The sequence below is a fragment of the Danio aesculapii genome, chromosome 6 (assembly GCF_903798145.1).
Source record: "Danio aesculapii chromosome 6, fDanAes4.1, whole genome shotgun sequence".
Classification (NCBI taxonomy): domain Eukaryota; kingdom Metazoa; phylum Chordata; class Actinopteri; order Cypriniformes; family Danionidae; genus Danio; species Danio aesculapii.
The window spans coordinates 14,146,232-14,169,856 of record NC_079440.1 but is presented as its reverse complement, the minus strand read 5'-3'; the positions used below and the strand labels follow the sequence as shown (position 1 = coordinate 14,169,856).

The window sequence follows — 23,625 nt, the reverse complement described above, 5'->3', positions numbered from 1 at the left end:
TAATGTAAACTACACTGTTAACAGTTTCTTGTAGAATCTACGGTAACTTACTGTAAATCAATTACAGCAAAAATACTGTATTGACATTTACAGCACAATTTATCTTGCTCTATATATTTTTACAGCATTGTATATCTTTACTGTAAAATATACAGTAATTTTCACAATGCCATTTTAAAATACAGTAACATACTGCATAACTGCCCTATAGTAAAACACAGTTCATATTACAGTTAAATACTGTGTAATTTACAAAAAATGTTTACAGTGTAGGTAATTACAGAAACCTACATTAGGATAATTATTTATTTAAAATAACACAACAATAATAGATTAAATGAAGTATTAACTAAATAATTATAATTAGAAAAACTCAACTATAAAGAATATTTTAGTTTGGAGGGAATTTCAGTTGTAATGGAGTCAGGCCTATTTCTCTGAACCCGATGAGACACTACACATATGGCAGAGGACACCCTGATCAGCTTACGGACGCTTCATTATTTATGATCTGCTCGGACAAACCCAAGCAGCACCTCTGTAGTCTCGTTCAGCCAGGAACAGGTCGCGATGTTGCCGTAGACAAACTGAAGTGCTACTCTGCGAAATACTATGATGAAGCTGCATTGAATAGTCATGTTTGCAGCAGCGACCAAGAACTTTGTAAAGCAGGTTGGAGACACTGGACGCCTCGTACCTGTCCCCAGTCTGAGTGAAGCAGACAGATATCAGCCCCTCAGCCTGGTGACGAGGAAGAAAAAACGACATTTCTGGAAGAAGACCAAATATGCCACAACCCCCTTCTCTCTGAAAGACATACTCGTGGGAGAGAAAGAGATTACAGCAGGTGAGGTTATCATTTTTTATGAAAACAACAGAGCTGAACAATCATTCATCTTTTTTTATGCCATTTTGGGTGTCATTTATTCCATCAAAGTCTTATTCTTAGGTATTTCTTGTGCTCATGCCATGTTTTGCTGAGGTGAGATATGGGTTTAGGACAGAATTGTGGTAAATTTATTTGTGGGTTAAAGAATTGATAGGATTAAAGGTGTAATTATTAAGGTGACTACAAAATATATTTAGAACTGTACACTACCTCACAAAAGTCTTATCATTGATCCCAGTTGTAAGAGCAACAAATAATAACTTGACTTCTAGTTGATCTTTGGAAAAATGGCAGACGGTAGATTTTTCCTGATGAATCATCTGTTGAACTGCATCCCAATCATCACAAATACAGCAGAAGACCTATTGGAACCAGCATGGACCCAAGATTCTCACAGTAATCAGTCAAGTTTAGTGAAGGAAAAATCATGGTTTGGGCTTATATTTAGTATGGGGGCGTGTGAGAGATCTGCAGAGTGGATGGCAACATCAACAGCCTGAGGTATCAAGATATTTGTGCTGCCCATTACATTACAAACCACAAGAGAGGGCAAGTTCTTCAGAAAGAGGGTCAAGGTGCTCCAGGATTGGCCAGCCCAGTCATCAGACATGAACATTTTTGAGCATATCTGGGGTAAGCTAAAGGAGGAGGCATTGAAGATGAATCCAAAGAATCTTGATTAACTCTGGGAGTCCTGCAAGAACGCTTTCTTTGCCATTCCAGATGACTTTATTAATACGTTTATTGAGTCATTGCAGAAATGCATGGATGCAGTCATCCAAGCTCATGGGAGTTATACACAATATTAATTCTTTTTCCACTGCACCATGACTATATTCTACACTGTACATTGTTCCTGTTAACTGACAAGACTTTTGTCTTAGCAAAGTCAGACCTTACTATCGTAATTAAAGAATTAAAAATCAAGACATGATCATATTTTATTTTGGTAAAATAAGCATAATCTAGAGGCCCTTGCCTTTCATATAAGCCACTTCTGATACCAAATGATCAACTAGAAGTCAAGTTATTATTTGTTGTTCCTAAAACTTATAAAGGCAACAAGACTTTTGTCAAATTGTAATTCTTTTTTAAATATTTCTCAAGTGCTGTTTAAGGGTGTTTAAGTTTTTTTTTTCAACATATTTTTCAAACATAATAGTTTTAATAACTAATTTAAAATAACTAATTCCTTTTGTCTTTGCCATAATGAGAATACATAATATTTTTCAACTTATAGTATCAACTTAAAGTATGATACTTTAATATTCAGCTTAAAGAGCAGCTTAAACTACAATATCATGTTACCTAGGCAAGTTGGGAAAATTAGGCCAGTTACTAGACAACAGTTTGTTCTGTAGATGAATTTTTTTATCTAAAAGGAGCTAATAATATTGACCTTAAAATTGTTTTCAAAATTTTAAAAACTGCTTTTATTCCAGGAAAGTAAATGACTTTCTCCTGAAGAAAAAATATTATAGTAAATACTGTGAAAAATGCTCTTGGTCTGTTAAACATCGCTTGGAAAGTATTTGAAAACAATACGAATTTCACAAGAGGGCTGGATAAGTTAAAAAGTTAATTTTTAAGTCTGTGTATTTTGCCAAAAGTTTTGGGACACCCCTTCAAGTCACTAAATTGAGGTGCCCTGATCACTTCTATTGCCACAGTTGCATAAAATCAAGCACCTAGGAATACAGACTGCTCACATGGTCACCCACTAAAAAACTAAACAGGGCTGCACCCGTTCAATACCTGGATGGGAGAACACATGAGAAAGCTAGTGAGGCCAGCAGGGGGCACTTAACCTGCAGTCTGTGTGGGTCCTAACACCCTAGTATAGTAAATGGGACTCTATACTGCTCAGTGAGTGCTATCTTTCAGATGAGACATTAAACCGAGGTCCCGACTCTCTGTGGTCGTAAAAATCCCAGGATGTCCTTCGAAAAAGAACACCGGCATGCTGGCCAAATTGCAAACTGGCTTCTGTCCACCATGGCCTCCTAACCATCCCCATATCGTAGTTGGCTTCATCACTTTGTCTTCTCTCCACCAATCAGCTGGTGTGTGGTGTGCAGTCTGGCGTAATATGGCTGCCGTCGTGTCATCCAGGTGGATGCTGCACACTGATGGTGGATGAAGAGATTCCCCCCAAACATGTCCAAGGCACTTTGAGTGTCCAGATAAGAGCTATATAAATATAGGCTTTCATATGCGCGTTAAGTCCATTGTGAAATTTCTACACTATGAAATATTTCTCGGCTACCTGCTAGTGGTTCTATAACAAAGTGGAAACACATGCTGTGACACAGTGTGCAGAAATCAACAAAGTTCTGTGGTCAATAGCTATAGACAGGGCAATCTTCACATGGCCTCCTGATGAGTTCAGGAGCAGGGCGTAGAAAACTTTATAACTATTAATTAATTTTGATGCAGTGCTGTAAAGCATGCTGCCACTGGACTCTGGGCAGTTGTGGTTTTCAGATAATGGGCTTGGACCCTTAGTTCCAGTGAAATTAATTCTTGATGCTTCAGCATACCAACATATTTTCCTCCCAACTTTGTGACGGAACCATTTGGAGATGACTCCTTCCTGTACCGACATGACTGCACTCCAGTGCACTAAGCAAGATCCATAAAAACATAGATGACCGAGTTTGGTGTGGATGAACTGGACTGGCCTGCACCTTAACCCAACTGAATACCTTTGGGATAAATTACAGTGGAGACTGCAATCCAGACCTTCTCATCCAACATCAGCGTCTGTACTCATAAATTCACTTCTAGTAGAATGGTCATAAACATAAACATATTCCTAAACCTTGTGGAAAGCCTTCCCAGAAGAGATGAAGCTGTTAGAGCTGGGTGGGACAACTCCACATTAAACCATTTAGGTTAAGATGGGGATGTTGTTAAAGCTGATGTGCATGTAAATGTGGATGTCCCAAAACATTTGACAATGCAGGAATTTAAGTGCACTGTAAAAACATAATTATCCAATAATCGTGTTATATACGATTACAATTTTAAGCCTTTAAATAGTTTCACAATTTGTATATGGCGACACCGTGGCACAGTGGGTAGCACATTCACCTCATAGCAAGAAGGTCGCTGGTTCGAGCCTTGGCTGAGTCAGTTGGCGTTTCTGTATGGAGTTTGCATGTTCTCCCAGTGTTCGCGTGGGTTTCCTCCTGGTGCTCCAGTATCCCGCACAAGTCCAAAGACATGTGGTATGGGAGAATTGGGTATGCTAAAATTGAACGCAGTGAAGCTGGAAGGGCATCCGCTGCGTGAAAAATGTGCTGGATAAGTTGGCTGTTCATTCCACTGTGGCGACTCCAGATTAATAAAGGGACTAAGCTGAAAAGAAAATGAATGAATGAATGAATGAATGAATGAATGAATGAACAATTTGTATATTTTTGACACACTTCAGGTGTGTTATTACTATCTTACTACTGCGTTTACATTTAAATGGATTGATGTTTGAAAGTATCTACTGTAAATACAGTACTAATGTGAGTTAATAGATCATTCTACTAAAAGCATTTCTGACAGCTAAAGGTACTTGATACATACACCAGTCAAAAACTTCCCTAAGCACAAAAAAAAGATACCCAAATATCTATATTTAAGGGTAGAATATACTGTAGTCACAGTAAAAACACTTTACATAAAGTCTTTTAATATAAAGTTGTTTCTGGTTGACAGGGGTCTCTTCTTATCAGCTACTGAATTATGAAGACAAGTCTGATGTTGCCCTAAATGGGCGTTTGGGCAACCACCTGATCCATGAGGTGGGAGTAAACGTGAGCGGTTCAGATTCTGTGGCAGTAAAGGCCTCGTTTGGAATTGTGACAAAACATGAGGTGGAAGTTCCTACATTACTCAGAGAACTCAATGCCAGGTAAAGAATAGTATGTTTATACAGTCGGTTAAAGTGACTCTATACAAGTTAGACTGTTAGACCAATATGTGGTGACCATTTCTGAGTTTATTTATTTATTTATGAATAAAAAAACTCAAACAGAAATATTCAGGAACAAAAAAAAATTGAATATGATGTTTAAATGTTGATTGCTTGAACTATTTTAATGGAGTCCCAAAAAGGACACAGAGATAAAAATATATATATATTTGATTTTGAGAAATTGCAATCCTTTTGTGCTCTTTTACAATTTTTTTGCAAACTGCAAACTGTTTTCACATCTCTGTGAAACCCCCAAAATTTTGGATTTGTTGACTGCTCTGAAAATTTGCCAGTGATTGTAAAATGTTTGGGTACACTGAAAAAAATGAATTCATTGGATTTACAGATTTTTTTAAGGTAACTGGTTGCAAACAATTTATATGGGCTGAATTTAAACACATTTGAATTCAGTAATGTAAAGTTACCTTAAAAAATTTAGCAAATCCAAAGAATCATTTTTTTTCAATGTAGCAGAATATTTGCATTTAATTATAATTCAAGTTTTTTTGTCCAAGTAACATGTTGTCTCACAAAATTATTGTCATGGCCCAATTATTACTATTAATATAAATTTTTTTTTTGCATATACCCTCACAGAAACATTGTGTTAGTTCCCAAAAATGTGTATCCTCCCACAAATATATTGTGTTTGCCCTTTGAAACACAAGCAAATTGTATTCCACCAACTACCGAGACACAATGTTTCAACCCAGGCTCATTCTGAAAACTTACTGCTATATACATTTCTGGAGAGCGCCAAACACATCCCAGGAGCTACGTTCTTTTGCAGTTTTTGTTTTCACGAATCCACCAGAGGCCGCTGTGTACGCTTTTTGAAATCTCAAATTTCTCTCACGAGTGCCATTCACGCCTGCTGTTCTTGCATAAATCCACCAGAGGGCGCTGTCGACTGACTGACTGAATGACTGATCACCTTCCTCCTTCCCTAAACCCAACCGATAGTGTTTTCAAAAGCACAGATTGACATACATGGTTCTGGCTACATAATTCGCGATCTCCAGAAATGAATACAGGGCTACATTTTCAGAATGAGCCTATGTTACATTTTTCTACAGATTTTGTGTTCCCCAAAGAAACTTTACTTTGTTCCCTCACCTTCAACAAAAGAATTACATTGCATTCGCTCACTAACAAAACATTTGCATTCTATTTATCTCACACCTTTTTTTTATCAGGAAAGTCGACCTGGATCACTGTTTGATCCGTCAGTCTAAAGATAGTGGACGCACTGTCCTGTGTGTAGTAATGGAAAGTATTCGCACCACACGACAGTGTTCCCTTACTGTTCATGCTGGAGTACGAGGAACGACCATGAGGGTAAGCAAAGCAAGCAAGGCCTACAAACAATATACTGCATGGGCTATAAATCTGTTGTCTGAAGCTTTCTTTCTTTCACATAGTTTCAGATAGACGATGGGCGAAACCCTAAAGGTCGAGATAAAGCCATTGTTATTCCAGCCCACACAACCATAGCATTCAGTGTACTGGAGCTTTATGTGCGACTCGATGGACGTCTTGGTAAGCACTTAAAGACTTTATGATTATAAAAAATAGAGCATTCTGACTCATACATTTCATACTGTTACACTAAGAAAAATCATTCATTTGATTTACACATTAAGGAAAGTGGTTACATATTATATGGGCCGAATTTAAACAAACAAATTAAGTTGAACATTACTAAATTTAATTAGTTGTTTCAATTCAGCCCATATAAACTGTTTGCAAGCACTTACCTTAAAAATGTAGTAAATCCAATGAATCGTTTTAGCGTACAAGGTTTATAAAAAGCCCTTAATTTGAGAGGGGTCTGGATGCAGACCAGGTGCAGTGCAATCTGAGCTGCATCCAATGCTTTTTAATGGGTTAACCTAACCACACCCCTAACCCTACCCGTCACAGTGACGTCACTCACTCCTTTTGAGTGCATTGTGTCTGACACATAGACTGTAAAATATATGGACGTAGCATCCCATAGTCACCCATAGGTTTCTGAAGAGCGCAAAAGAAGCCACAAGTAGGCGCGGCCAACCGTCGCCATTTTGTTCGCGCGTCATCGCACCAACGGCGGGATACCAAACAAGGGCAAAGAGGCGGAGAGTGGACTGAGCTACAGACACCTGCTGGCACTTTGCTGAGACCTGGCAGAAAGACTTTACTTTGGGAGAAACGCTTGATACTTTATTACCTGCGACTCGTTTGTGTTCTGACCACATGTGCTTGGCTGTGTACTATATCAATAAAGTGTTTAGACTTTCAAAAACACTGCTGTAACACATTGAGCCACTAAACATTGTTCTTAAGATGTTTTTCTACAGGAGGTAAACGCGAATTACATCCAAACACTTCAGATGTGTGTGTGTGTTAGTAAATGCAAGACTGTTGATAAAATCCAGCACAACACTGTATGATAACGCTTCATATGACTGTTCTAGAGCCTACAGCTAATCATTCTGTCACATTCTGGAGTGCTTTACGGGTCTAAAGAAAAATATTAATGATAAATGATCTTAAATAAAACAAATACATTTATAGAGATGGTATACAAGTATATAACTTTACTCACATGGGAAAAGGAGGCCACGTGAACGGTTTGTGAGCACAATACGATGAATATGCCAAGATCAGTGGCTAATCTGCCGGATTCAGCTGAGGTGAAGTGACGGCAACCAGCGAGACCTAGCTGTCACTCAAGTGGCCACGCCCTTAATTATGCAAACTTAAAATAACCTAATGTAAAGGAAATGGATGAGTTATAAAAAAATTCACCCCCCTCACAGTTGTCATGGAGGGTAATAATAGCTATATGAACCAAAATCGTTCTTTGTACCAGGCTGTATACACCTTTTTTTCTGCTGTAAAGTTGGCCATTCTAACAGTGGGCTCAATTGCACTTTGCTCTATTATGGAGCCAGGACTAGCGGAATTTTGATGAATTGCAGTTTCAGTTACTTCCGTATTGGCCTCCCGAGGGAGAGCGGGAGGTTGCCGCTTGGTCTGACATTGCATCGCTGAGTGATGCAATCTCAGCTTGCATCATAAAGGCTGCATCCAGATACTATTGCTTCATTTAGTCCATGCATAATTATAACTAAAGTGGACATTTTTATCATTTTTTTTCACCAAGCACATTTGAACAATTTCCTACAGTGACTGAGAGAGCTCAAATGTGGTAGAAGTTAAGAAAACACACGTAAATAGAAAACCATTAACAAATTGAGAAAACATCTCCGAGTTTCAAACCACACAAAGTTAAACACAATTACTTTTGGATGTAAATATTAAGAGATTTTATTTTAAGGAGGGCTGAAAATGATAAATACCTTTTATTTAGATGTATATAATTAATAAGCAGCTGTCCATATGTTGTACACTGTTAACAATTTCCTGTAGAATCTACAGTAACTTACTGGCAGAAGTTTGCCAGTAACGAACTGTAAATTACAGCAAAAATACTGTATTTACATTTATACGCCATTTATCTTGCTGTATATGTATTTACAGAATCGTATGCTTATCTTTATTATAATATATACAGTTATTTTGACAAAGCAACTTTAAAATACAGTGACATACTGCATAACTGTCTTTCAGTAAAATACAGTTTATATTACAGTTAAATACTCTGTAATTTACAAAAGAATTATATTAACAGTGTACTGGTAAAGTGGCCTAAATCTGAGATTTAACACTGAAAAGTCAACAGTGCGCATGAGAAAAATGCGATGCTAGAAACTACTAAATTAAAGCCTAACCATTGGACATCAGGAGTCCCTGAATTGCCACTGCCATTTTTTGCAATACTACAGCCTATTAGCCTACTACAGTCTTAAAAATATAAAGTAAAACCCTTTGACAAGGTAAAGAATCCTGAAACATAACCTCTGAAAAAGGATGAACTCCCCAAAACAAAACCTCCCAGTTAGTGAGTTCAATATCAATGAACACCCAAAACCAACTTACAGAAACAAAACTTGCAATTCTGGGAGATAAATTCTTAAAACAGCGGCAAAAGAGGAAATGGTACTGGTCCAAATATGTAGACTTTCTAAAGTCATTATGCAAGTAGTTTCCTTTCGCATTGTCGGCAATAAGTCAGACTTGTTTCCAGTGCATGTTGTACACCGGCAGGGCTTCCCTTTGTCACCAATTCTGTTCATAATTTTTATGGACAGAATTTCTATGAGCAGTCTTGGGCCGGAGGTGGTCTGGTTCGGGGACCACAGGATTTCATCTCTCTTATTCGCAGACAATGTTGTTCTGCTGGCTTCATCGAATATGGACCTTTCAGCATGCACTGGGGCGGTTTGTTGCAGAGTGTGATGCGTCTGGGATTAGAATCAGCGCCTCCAATTCCCAGGCCATGGTGCTCAACCGGAAAAGGTGGTTTGCCATTTCCAGGTTGGAGGAAAGTCCTTACCCCAGTTGGAGGAGTTCAAGTATCTTGAGTTTTTTTCACGAGTGAGGGAAGGATGAAACGTGAGATTGACAGGCAGATCGATGCAGCGGCAGCAGTAATCTGGTTGATGTACCAGTCTGTTGTGGTAAAGAAGGAGCTAAGCCGAAAGGCAAAGCTCTCGACTTACCAGTCAATCTACGTTCCTACTCTCACCTATGGTCATGACCGAGAGGACAGGATCTCTGATACAAGGGGCCGAAATTAGTTTCCTTGGCAGGGTGGCAGGGCGCACCCTTAGAGATAGGGTGAGGAGCTCTGTCACCAGGGAGGAACTCGGAGTAGAGCCGCTGCTCCTCCACATCAAGAAAAGTCAGCTGAGGTGGCTCGGGCATCTGTTTTAGATGCCTCCTGGACATGGCCCACCGGGAGGAGGCCTCAGGGAAGACCCAGGACATGCTGGAGGGACTATGTCTCTCGGCTGGCCTGGGAACACCTCGGGATTCCCCCCGGAAGAGCTGAAGGGAAGGTCTGGGGAGAGGGAAGTCTGGGGTTCTCTCCTGAGACTACTGCCCCTGCGACCTGGCCCCAGAAAAGCGGATAAAATTGAACGAATAAATAAATGAATGAAGTTAGATTTAGATGTAATCACTTCAAGTTAAAGACTCTTTTACGTGGCTTTTTTTTAACTAATTACTTTTGGTGCAAATTTGGTCAGACATTTGTGTAGCTCCAGAGTCAATGGGAGGCTTTGAGAAGGAACAGATACGCGAGCAGCTCGGAGGATTTATTGGTCGTTTTTCCGTTGGAAGACTTCGGAGATTCCTGTCAGGAATCATCTATGGGAATCCTTTCAGAGCAGGTGAGGTCCCTGTACCATAGCTGTAAGATTTGAAGAATTTTTCCAAATATGTCTTGACTTGTCCCTCTGTGCTTGCTGTAGATGACAGGACATTTGAAGAGCTCACTCACTCTGACATGTACATGGATGATGTCGTGACGGACTACTACGAGAAGGCTGCCAGCATGACGGATCTGTCCTCAGCTTACTTGCGGGATGAGAAGCACACGCGTGTCAATCTGCTCAACCATAACATACCTAAAGGACCCTGTGCCCTATGCGGGATGGGACACCAGAGGCGCGAGACTGTGTACGGCTGTCTGGAATGCACTTCAGGAGGAAACAAATATGTCCGTCTTCATGCTGTACCATGTTTTGATCTTTGGCACAAAACCTTGAGGTGAGGAACAGCCTAGAGGTGTGTGTCCAAACCTGTTTCTGGAGAACCAGGGACCTGCATAGTTTAGCTCGAATCTTATTTAAGCACAACTGATCCAGCCAATCAAAGTCTTCATAATCTGAAACTAGCTATGTTAAGATCCAAAGATGCGAATTGGGCTTATGTGCAAAACTGGATTATCGCATAAAATCACTTGTAATAGTCTGTTTTGTGTAACTAAAAATAATTAAAACCAGTCCTTTTAAATATTTAAATATATTTAGGATTTTTACTGATCATATTAATGCTGCTTAAATAAGCATGAGACATTTGTTTAACCCTTATGCGCTGTTTAGGACATTTTCATCCACTCTGGGATGATTTTGTGTCTTAATTTGGCCGTAACCTTTTATGCGTTTCAGCTAGCAGAATGATTTTTGGTGGCAAATCTTGTTTTGACACATATTTTGATAAAATGCTTTAAAGTAAAAAAAAAAAAGAAGCACTCAACAATACACTGGACAAATTTACTACCCTTTCATTATGTTAGGAATGAAAACATCCACTGAATTAAACTGCTGTAAAAATGCATCAGATTAATATTTTTTTCAAATGTTTTTGCATAAATCTGTTAATCAACCTCAGTCCTAATCAAAACTACTAACTTGTTTAGAAAATTACTGGATTTTAACTCTTTAATTGCCAAATTCATAAATGATGTCACTGATTTGGTGAAAAAACCAACAAAACAACGTATTTTCAATATAAAAGGTAACTGTGGAATGGATTCTTTAAGCTTTTATCAAAGTCTTGGACAAGTGAAACAACATTGACTACGTTTACATGGACTTCAGTAATTGAACTATTAGCCTTAATCTAATTGAGACAATAATAAGACTAAGGCATTTATATGAGTTGCTTTTTGAATGTTCCTTTCATGATCCCGTTTTACATGTTATAGCACATAAAAAGATTAAGGTCATTAGGTCACTGCGGTATCCGCATTTCCTCCAGAGTTTCATGTAATTTCAGGTGTTTCATTTTTGATTTGCCGACTTTAACTGCAGTTTGGCACTTTCACTTTCATTCGGGAACATTTCGTGCATGCCCCCTGTGACAAACGAGATATTGGATGCGACAGTGAACTGCTGGAGGAGTGTTGTTTTAATGGAAGTTCATACCGCATACTGAATGGACGAAAAAAAAACCTCCACATTTCACAATGCAGGTGTCTGTGGTGTTCACTGACTCGTGCAAAGAATAGTCAAACAGCCGTGTGAGTGTGTGTGTGTGGACTATCCTGTCGCATAACACAGCGAAAAGTCATACATGACGGTAATAAAAGTTCGATTAAGGTGTTTACATGTCTGTACTGCACTTCAATAATGCGACTAAAATCGGCATACTCCACATGTCTTAATTCCATTTCTCTTTAGTTCGATTATGACCACAAATCTATCAAGTTAACTTAATTGATTTGAAAATGTAAGTAGATTGGACATAAAACAAAAAAAAGTTTTAGTGTTGTAATCATGCCTTTGATGCACTGTTTTTGATTGATTTTCATTTTTTCGCTCCTTAATTTACGGTTGGTGGCTGCTTTTTCTATATTGACTTCCATTATAACCACATTCAAAACCATGACATCATGTAATCATGCATTCTTTGATTGTTGGTGCATTTGCCTGTTGGGAAGAGGTAAAATTTGTTATTTCTACTGTTGATCATCAGTTGGCACCATTAACCCTTTGGATTTTATATAGAGTGCATTTTATATAGAGTATAGTAGTAAATTAAAGTGTGTGTATGTGTGTCTGTGAGTGTGTGAAAGTGACCTTTACGCACTTACCTTGATGTGTCTGAGAAAATCAAAATATGTATCTCAGCTCTCAGAACTACATGGACAAAGACGGTGTATTTATGCACCATCAAATGTGGTTATAATGGAAGTCAATAGGGCTAAAAACAGCCACCAAAAGAAAATTAGGGACAAAACATGAAAATCTAACAACGCATTAAAGCCAATGTTGTTACTAAACGTTCATGTCCAAGACTGTGATAAAAGGTAAAACAATCCAGTCCACAATTACTTTTTATATTGAAAATAAGTCATTGAGTGTTGTTTTTTTTTCACCAAATCAGTGATATCATTTGTGAACTTGGCAATTAAAGAGTTAAAATCATGTAATTTTCTAAGCAATTTAGTAGTTTTGATCAGGACTAAGGTTGATAAACAGATTTACGCAAAAAAATATTAATCTGATGCAATTTTACAGCAGCTTAATTCAGTAGATGTTTTCATCCCAAACATAACGAAAGGGTTGAACAGTGCACAAGGGTTAAAAAAAAACTGTTTTCTTCAAAATTTTCCAAAAGTTTGACTTGAATTCTACACTCATAAATAATAATAAAAAAATCATTGTAACAAAAGTATACTAAAACCAAATGAATGGGGCTGACCATAGACAGAACTAGTGCTAAATTGTCACATTGTTTACATTTTGTCAATAACATGCATTAATATACATTTTGAAATGGCGCTTCTTACCTAATACAAATGAGGGAGATAATTGATACTCTAGGTCAAAAAGCTAGGGCAGATATTTGTTTCATCACGTGAAGGCCAGCTGCTGTTTTTGAGCACACTGGGTCATCTGAATAATTCAGGCCAATCAATAAATTAGCCTGCAGATCACGTGAAGCCAGAGCAGGAAGTGCAATACTGACAGATGCATCCCGTGAACAGAACACCAGGCAACCAGAGAGTTTCCAGAGAGTGTGAAGGCAAGGTTACATCTGTGTGTTTATTTGACACCTGTTGGCCTCATCAGCCAGAACAGTGCAACAAATGAAAAAAAATATCTGGCTTTTGTTAAATGTAAACCACAGAATGTCAAGAGCTTAAATGACAAGAGCATATCTTAACCTCCTAGGGCTTGAGTACAACACATTTTAGCTCTTAAGTGGCTATTTAAAATACTTTGAATGTTTTATATATTGTTACATAGTGTCACATAACTGTTTTGCAGCAAATGAAATGTACCAAACATTATTTTTAACTGTCCAAAATGGGCCCTCCCCCCACAAGTGGTGCTCACTGCAGAGCCACTTGGGCAGAGCTGAGCTCCAGCAAGGGGGAGCTTGAGCTCTAACTCCTCCTTTCTTGCACTTCTTCCACGAGTGATGTCAATGGGGGTTGCTGTTAGGGGTGGGTGTACGAATTAAAACAGCTTATAGGAGGAGGAGCGAGAGCTCAAGCTGGAGCTCAAGTGGCTCTGCAGCAAGCAGTGTCTCAAAATGTGAAAAAAAAAGGTTTTTACTCTCTGATAGTCAAAGCAAGTTTAAAAAAAAAAAAAATCTATGTTAAATATGCATAAAAAAAGTTCAGGAAAAACTGTTTTATGTAAATTCGGACCATGAGTCCAAATATATGGACATCATTTTTCTCTAAAAGTACATTGTATCAAAAGATGACACTTAGATTTTTATTCCAGTTAGGTTCTAATAAGCCCAAATAGCAAAGAGAAACTAAAAATCCATGTAAAAAAACACCTTGCGCCTTAAGAGGTTATAACATGGCCTTGACTAATTCTTGTCTGAAATGTTTACCATGTCTGTTTACAATAAAGAGAATTATCTAAAATGTTTAAGTTGAGAATCTTACTTGCATTTATTTGATCAAACAAATAGTATTGTCATTAATTGAGGACTACTGATCATTACTCCAGTGTCACCAGTGGCCTGTTTCAGTAAGGACGTTCAACCAACCCGGAGTTTAAACTTGAACTCTGGGTTGATTTACTGAGAGATTAAAAACTCAAGAGTTTTCGGTTTCAGAATAACTGATCTGAGTTTGGTCAATCAACTAAGAGTAGACCAACTCAGAGTTAAGCACGCAGACCACAACTATAAAAAGGCATTATCAATGGAGCGCAGATATTAAAGGGCACCTATGGTAAAAAATCTACTTTTCAAGCTGTTTGGACAGACATTTGTGCATGTATGGTGTATAGACCGTCATATTGGGGTGATATAAGCACACCCAGTGTTTTGTTTTTTTTTCAATTTAACAACATAAAAAACGATGGACCAATTGGAGCGGTTTTCAAACCGACCGCAACTTTACGTAGGAGTGCGGTACCCCCGCCCACCAATATTGATTGACAGGCGCATTCATCATATCCTCAGTTTGTTGATTCACGTCCGCCATTTTCAGCGTGAGTCGAAGCGATATCACTAAAAGGAACACCCTAGCTCTATTTTTAGATGCAAGGCTCATTGGGCTCAACACAAGAGCAATATTCTCCACATTATCGCTCTAATCGGAATTATTGGTTGTATCTTTAGGTAGGTTTGCAAACATGTGTACTTCTCATTGAGTCTACCTTATAATTCAGCCGTTTGCATTTCTCACGATCCCAGAAGCTCCCTGTGATCTTAACTAGCATGCGTTTTAGAATTCTAAACATAGGTTTCTATCAGGGTACACTCAAGTTGACGGTTGGGCGCCGCGGACCGCTGCAGACTTAAAGCGCCGTTGTGTGTACCCTGATAGAAACATATGTTTAGAATTCAAAAATGCGTGGCGCGACGATTCAGGACACTTCATGTTTCTGCCACGCCACAGAGAGTGTCTGGTGTGCCGTGTCGCGGCTTCGAGCGGCGCATCCGGTGCCTCAGTCAAAGTTAATTCAGTGTGCGTGGTTATTAGTTTCTGTGTACAAGCTCGGCACTTGAAACTAACAGCTGGCTGTAAAACTGTACAAAGACACAAATGATTTTGTACTCTCTGCTTGGTCTGTGTTCGAGTCGTACATGTACGACTGAATGCGGATCCTCTTACTACTGCTCCTCTTAGTCAGCCTGTCAAACACAGAGCGTCATGGCCCCTCCCCCTTGTTACGTTGGGTGGGAAGCCAAAACTAATTTACATGTGAAGCAACGTGAAGTTTTCAAACTAATTTCGAGAGGAGCACGTGATATGATTGACCGCAGCTGGCCACTCATTTACATTCACTAGTTAGCCAATCAGATTAACCCCAACTCACTATAAGTAGCCTAGCTAGAACTACTCTCTTATCTTCGTTTTCCGAAGAAACTAACGACAAGTCCGCTCCAGCTCTTCCGAAAGCTACTCATGGACAAAACAACCTCCTATTTTCAATCATCATCATCATCATCATCATCATCACCATCATCATCACCACCATCATCATCATATCGTCGTCAACTACAACGAAAACAACAACGGAGGCGGCGGAGATCACAACAGCGCAGCAACGGGCAAGAAAGAAAGCTCCGCGCTCCCTGAAACATCAGCCCCATCTCAACAACACCCAGCTCAGCCTGGAAGTCTGCCCGAGACTGAGGCTCCAGTAAGAGGCCAAAGGCCTAGCTACTCCAGCCAGAGCACAATGTTTTATTCAATCCTCTATCTCCCGCTACTTCAAACCGCCACGTACCTTCTCCAGCGTCATCATACGTCTCTCGTATCCAACAAACGACAGTCACAGAACTCCTCCAAACTCCTAGACGCCGGAACCACACATTCCATACTGCTGCAATAAACCTGAAAAGACCTTACGAATCCACGTCTTCGCTGACTCCGCCCCCCTAGGACATTACAACCACACGCTCCCTAAACAGTACGTACTACAGCCCACAAACACTGCGCCACCCCGGGCCACCAGAGAAAGCCCTAAAGCAATCTCGGAATCTCCCGGACAATAACGCAACTCTTCTAGCCTGCAGCTCCCCAATCCAGTACAAACTCCAGCCCTCCTCTTCCAGCAATCCTTACCACTCTAAACCCAGCCTTCCCTCCTCTCACACTTGCTACTACTGCGGCGACAGGCACGCCGTCAGCCAAGTCTAAAGAAAACAAATTACTTGTCAACATTTTGAATCTTTATACTGATTTACGTTTGCACCCTGACCTAATTTTTCTGAATTTCTCATTCCAGGTCTGTATAACGGATCCAAGCCCGGTATCTTGGCGCTCCCTTCCCAGCCCTCCACCAACGCTGAACCAGAAATCACAGAGCTATTATAGAAAAAGAGATCGACAATAAAATCATGTTCGATCCCCTCATTCTTGCTGCTTCGTCAAGCACATTCACATTAGCCTACTGAAATGGGCATTAGAACGTTTCTAAAAACGTCTAATAACGGATCTTTCATCTTCTCATAATTCCGCCTTTTTCAGCATTATTCATCACGCCGAACGAAGATGCCCTAAAGAGATTTCTTGGTTTGTGGCGTGATACTTAATTAATCTAGTCTGCTGCAAAGCTCGCAGTCGACATCACCCCCGCCTTTTAAGTAATTCCATTAAACCCTGATCTCTGGTATCTCCGATTTCTGGCATTAATCAGGCATCACAATTCTACTTCGCAGTCTGTCTATCATTCGGACGCAGAAGTAACCACATTTCAGAAACAATTTGCGGGATTCTCGCCAATAACTACGGCGTTCGCACGTAGTTCATCTACTAGACGTTTACACGTATCCCTGAGATATAAGTTCTGAAGATATAATATATCTGAAGATATAAGAAACTTAGTGACAAGTCTTTCTAATATTGGCATTTCCATCGTGGAAGAACCTCCGGCTCAAGCACTTCTATAAAATTCCTAAGCATCAATTTGGATTCGCAGAATTGCATACATGCATACCTAAATAAATCGACTGAAATTTAGTTCCCTTATATATTCTTGAAGAGAAAAGATCGCGCTAAGCACAAACTGTCTATCTTAGGACATCAAAACTCACACGCGCATTATCCTGCAGGGACACCTTTTTGTCACGCACCTCCAACTCGCAGCATCAGTCCCCGGATTAGATAAGAATATATCTCTATCCGATCTCGGCCATATCAACTCGGTCTGAAGGGCGTCGCGCACCGGAGGCACCGCTCAGCGCGGCGACGGGGTGCGCACATGACAGGGGGAAGGCTAATGCACACCAGACACGCAAATTCATATGTAATTTAAACTAAACTATTTACATAGCGCTCCGTGGCGCGGCAGAATACAAATAGAGTCCTGAATTGTGACTAAGCACTGCGGACAGCCCCAGACGCGCATCCCGATAGAACATATGTTTTGAATTCTAAATGCATGGCGCAACGCAGCACGTCACCGAACAGCGCTTAAGGCATGCGACCGGCTTATGCTTTCCTTCCTAAGCGCTGGAATTGCTGCCCACTCATTTATAAACGATCCAATTTCATCCTCAGTACATATCTTTAATACACAGACGCCGCCCCCGCCGTAGGCTTAGAGGGATGTTATTAGGACTGCCGACGCGCTACCAACGGACCATATCGCGGAGAAATTAAAAGTCCGTCCCCAAAATTCTCATTTACCATTACAATGAAGCCGCTGTCCACTGCACTAACAAAAGGCGTTATCATTATCATTATCATGCTTAAATTCATATACAACTCTTCATTTGGACTTCAGCAAAAAAAAAAAAAAAAAAAAAAAATTAATTTATAACTGTTGTACATGTTCCTAATTATATAAGGAAATTGCTGATTCCCTTTCTTGCTTTTGTTTCTAGAAACTGGTACCAGAAGCAGAGCCGCACCTGACCTCATCCCTCCTTTGAAGATGACATTCCCACATACATGATTTGCATCAACACCTATAAATATATTTTAGGAAGTAACCCCAGAATATCTCAATAGTTCCTCCCTACAGAACACATCCAAACATTTCATTCCCCACATAACACTTCATTCCCGTTGGCCCCCGCAAACAATCAGTCTATTCATCACATACTTGCATTCACACAAACTATGATTCTAGGCTTCCCACCCTCCCAGACATCAGACTGCCCATCTCGCCCTACATACTCTCCAACGCATTTCCACACTCAGAAAGGATACCTATCCTTGCATACAGACCACACTCTAGATGCAATGTTTATTCTTGTGTTTTTTCGAGTTTCTCAGATGTTGTGAAATTACAGTAACATCTAATTTGATCCGTACATCCACCCCACCATCACAGATCTAACTTTGATTGACGAGGAAACTATCAATCATGATAAACAGATCAATCCAGAAAAGGACAATGCATCTACATATTCAATATTCCCTCCCCCACAAGCCATTCCAAACACTCCTAGCATACATACACTATAGGAAATGCTAAGCTTAAGTCCCCCAGCCCCCCTTTTTCACACACCATCCAGTGACACGCCTTGGTTCAAAAACACATTAAAGCAGTCCTCCACCATTCAGGCCTCCCACCAGATTCATACTCCAGTCAGATTTGGAGCCGCCACCACAGTTGCACATAAAGGGCTATCTCAACAACACATACAACAATAGGAAGGTGGTCTTCCGATACCTTCAAATCTTACATTCGACTCAGCCACAGTCATCTAAACAAAGGACCCTCACCAGCAGACACCTTAAACCTAGCGGCCAAAGGCACGAGCCTAATCCAGGGATAAGACAAGACACAGCCATCCCGGCTCCCAGAGGGCGGAGGAGCTACTCAGCCACCCAAGGGCGCGGGCACGACCCAGCCACCTAACCCTGCTTTCTTCCTTCTGGCTCTGAGTCGCACTCAGCTTTCTCTCCCTATTCACTCACCCAACTCCAGCAGGAGTTTTCCCGCCCAGGCACCCCCTGTCACCCCGCCCCCCCCCCCCCCCCCCCCCCCCCCCCCCCCCGCCCGCTGCCACAGAAGTCTTCACCACCCCTCCACCTTTCCCTGACTTCTGTAGGACCCTGTCCCCCCATGGTTCTGACTCCCGCAGGAGTGTTACCCCGAGCTTCGGTTCCCGCAGGAATCATCTCACAGCCCCTCCCCCAACCCTAGCTTTTACATATTATAAGTCATTTTAACAATGACATATAATATTGACTTTTATTTTTCTCTCTGTTTGATTTTATTTATATAAATTCATATCTATATGCACCCACGCATATAAATATTAATTTATATATAGCGCTGCCACCATCACGCTCTGTTCCCGCAGGAACACCCCCAGAGCACCAATTCTGCCCGTCACCCTCCAGCAGGAGTCTTCACCTCCCCCTCATCTCTCCCGACTCCTACTGGAGCTGGCCAAAATAGCTCAACCAACCCCGAGCTGTGACACGAGCACGAGTCACGTCACCGACCCTCCCCGGCCCTAGCTTATTTTAATTTCTTATACATTTATTTTACACATTTACCTTTCATTTATTTTATTTAATTTATATATATGTATATATATATGCACCCACGCATATAAATATACATTTATATATAGTGCCGTCACCCTCAAGCTCTAACTCCCGCAGGAGTGGTCCCGAGCATCGACCCCCGCAGGGGTCATCGCCCAACTGCCATTCACCCTTCAGCTGGGGCATTCACCTGCCCTTCCTCTTCCCGACTCCAGCTGGAGATGGCAAATACAGCTCTATCTCCCGCAGGAGTGTCCAGGAGCTTCGACTCCCGCAGGAGTCCAAAAAAAATCGCCCCCCCCCAAGGCACTAGATTACCCCATTATATATTTATATATCTATATATTTTCATATATACATATATATTTATATATAGCGCTGCCACCTCCCAGCTCTATCTCCGCAAGGAGTGTTCCTTGAGCAATTCACTCCTTTGGAGTCCATGCCCCACCCCAGCCCCCTTCACCCCCACTATCCAGCTGGAGTCCTCACTTGCCCTTCCCCATTTTTACTACCCCAGCAGGATTCCTGTCCACCCCATGGCTCTAACCCCCGCAGGGGTCTCCCAGAGTCTATACTCCCGCAGGAGTATTCATAGCCCATGCCAACCCTGCTCGGGCTCCCGCAGGAGTCTGTATCACCCTTTGCTCCCACAGGAGCCCCCTTTTCCTTTCTTTCTGTAAAACCACTATATCCAGCAGCCGGATATAGCCATCCAAGCCTTTTGGGGAGTTTCTTCGAATACACGGCTGCTGTCCCGAGTCTCCTGCATTTTGGGGAGCTCTCGAGAACCACCTGATCTCGTACTCCCCGCATATGCTCTATGGACCAGGCGGGAGCCCTGGGCTCACCTATCTCCGAGCTCAGGGTTCTCTCCCGGGACAGCATGCCAAACCTGCTAACAGTTGTCAAACAATATCTAAGTGTGAACTCTTGAAGTGAAGTTTTCAAACTAATTTCGAGAGGAGCACGTGATATGATTGACCGCAGCTGGCCACTCATTTACATTCACTAGTTAGCCAATCAGATTAACCCCAACTCACTATAAGTAGCCTAGCTAGAACTACTCTCTTATCTTCGTTTTCCGAAGAAACCCCCCATCCACCCCTTCTCCTCCTTTTCTTCCTCTTACCACGGGGAGCTCTCGAGAACCACCTGATCTCGTACTCCCCGCATATGCTCTATGGACCAGGCGGGAGCCCTGGGCTCACCTATCTCCGAGCTCAGGGTTCTCTCCCGGTACAGCATGCCAAACCTGCTAACAGTTGTCAAACAATATCTAAGTGTGAACTCTTGAAACACCCCTAAATCAGCGAGCTGTGGACACACCCCCAACATGACACTTTTTAACACATTATAATAAAAAAATCTGAATTGTGTTTTAAACTAAACCTAAACTGGCACACTCAGAAGAACCATAATATTAATATTAAATCATAAAAAAAAAAGAGGTAAACTATGTGCCCTTTAAGAGTCACCATGAAAAAGAGATCAGCCTTTCCTTCTCCAGCTGAGCTTGATGTGCTCATGCAAAGTTATAACAAGTATGACCATGTATTTATAAAAGCAACACCACTGCATCAGTGAAACAGAGACAGCGTGGGAAAACAGCTGCTCAAGTTAATGCGTAATTTTACATTTAAAGTATTTAAATATTCAAGTATAATAAAAAATAAGTAATGTCATGTGTGAGTATTTCATTTTTACTTGAAAAAGTGGGGATTTGGCCCTAATTTTAAAGCTATTTCAGATATAATTGCATTAAATTACATAAAATAGGCTTTTGCATAGGTTCTACAACAAATTTGACGAAACAAGAATGCAGTGGAAATGTTTAATTTAAAGTTCCCACTTTTACACACGTTGATCAGTTTTAATAGATTTAAAAGTGCACTTGTGTGTCTGCCTTTTTTATTGATCAAGTGGTAGAGGTTGATATGACATTTAGAAATGTAAGCAGAACTAAAAAATAGTTTTTAGAACAAATAATAATCCCATTAATCTAGTAACAGTACATGTCAAAGGTCAGTGAATTTAAGATAATTATTCATGAAAAAAGGACAAGCCACTCTCGTAAGTGACTTTGTTCTTTGTGTGACTGAAATGTAGGCAATAGCTGTTTCCATCCAAAAATATTTATTACATTTTTGTGCAAAACTGAAATATCGCATGAAAGATATGCGAAAAAAGCAGCATTTCCATCCAGCGAGTCAAAGAGAACAAAATCATCACTTCCTGATTAACTGGCGCCAAACATCAACAGTAAAAACAGAATTTACTGCGGTAGAAGAAGCTGCGTCAATCTTATCTTTATTTAATGAATGTACTTGCGCATCAGAAGACAATGTTGACTAATGAAGAACGTGTGTGGGCATTTGAAGCCATGAGATGCAGAGAACAGACACTCTGGAGGTAATTAATAATATAAATTAATACTGAAACGGTTAAGGCATTTTAGAATGACCAAAACAACATTTGAAATGTTTTACAGTGTGCTCAGCCTGCTGGTTTGTCCATTCACACACATTTTCATCATCATATGATCTCTTAAACTATTTTTAATGCGCATACTTGAATTTTGTTGAGTAAAAGTGTTTCCATCGCAGTTTATGCGCATCTTAACGAATAAAAGTTTATCCTACTTAGTTAAGCGCATGTTTTATGCGGATTTTCAAAAGTTATGTGCATCATGACGTTTCAATAATTTTTTTTTATTTGTAGATCCAAAATGACCATTAAAATAGGTGGGTGGAAACGTAAGGCTACCTAAGGCGAGAAATGCCACTTCGTCTTTAAAAAAGGGGAGGAGACCGACAGAAACTCAAGAATAAAACCTGCTCCTGACCAGGTTAGGTTCACAGAGTAAGTTACCACCGTAACTGACTCGGAGTTAAAAGTTACCTCTCTTTCAGAAACAGGCTTGACTTACCTGCTTTCTCGAGTTTGACAAACCTGCCATTTTGAAACGAAAAACCCAGAGTTCCTCTCATTTCAGTGTTAAAGTAAAGGAGTTTTCACTTCACCTGCTTTCTTAAATGGGCCCCTGATCTTTCAATTAACTATCTGATTTGATATTCATTACTTTGTCAGTTTAAAACCTAACACTACAAAATGACAATCCAAAATTATGTTTGCTGTTTGTTCAAACTATTTTTTAAAAATGGGGTTGGGGTGCAACTTAGTTTTTACAAATTCAACTGGATTGAACATAAAACAATTAATTTAATTCCTTCATGTTGTCCCAACACAAATCGATTGTGCGGATTCCAGTACAGTATATTGAAGTCCAAATTAGAGAACACCCTACAATTTCCTAAATGTCGAGGCCATTGCTTAGTCCTATTTTACGTTAATCTATACAGGAATTAATGAGTAGCCTTTAGACATGGCGAGTTAGATATATTTCGAAGCACGGAATAAAAACAAATCAGATATATAATTTAAATATAACACTGATCAAAATTACAGAATACTTTTAAATACCTCTTGGTCATTGTTGTTAATCTGGCACTTCGTCTTAAAGTTCTTAATTACTCTCGTAAACCCTGTTTAAGTGGCAATCAAACTTCCAAGTTATTACAGACTTTGCATAATTGGAAACTAAAATTCTAAAGTGACTGAAACTATCTGACTGTGTGTTAAACAGCTGAAGGGCAAAGGGATCAGAGGTGAATTGTCATGGTTTGCTGATGTTTTCTGCTGCAGTACTTTAATAGTAAATCAAACGTTTATCAGAAGCCCCTCCAGAAACATGGAAATAATGAAATGGCCAGTCCAAAGTCCTGACCTAAACCTTACACATAAGAGCAGTGTGTAAGACGGGCGATGTGCTGTGAGACTAGTAATATCCAGCACAAAAAAAAAATTACATTTGCTATTTGTTCAAACTGCTTATTTAAATCGAGCTAAAACAAAACCATTGAGTTTTTTGGGGAACAACTTAAT

At 40.2% G+C, this 23,625-nt stretch overlaps 1 protein-coding gene across 2 annotated transcripts; it reads left to right on the top strand.

The window, feature by feature from the left end:
* Window positions 1–636: 636 nt before the first annotated feature.
* pjvk (pejvakin) lies at window positions 637–10,620 on the top strand. 2 transcript variants are annotated; one of them, XM_056458987.1, is made up of 6 exons: window positions 637–847; window positions 4,601–4,796; window positions 6,056–6,197; window positions 6,281–6,398; window positions 9,995–10,138; window positions 10,220–10,620. In XM_056458987.1, exons 1-6 carry the CDS (start codon window positions 637–639, stop codon window positions 10,519–10,521), a joined length of 1,113 nt encoding a protein of 370 aa, XP_056314962.1. In that variant the 3' UTR covers window positions 10,522–10,620. The 2 variants fall into 2 exon arrangements, with proteins under 2 accessions (XP_056314962.1, XP_056314963.1); XM_056458988.1 differs by lacking the exon at window positions 9,995–10,138.
* The last annotated feature ends 13,005 nt before the right edge of the window (window positions 10,621–23,625 follow it).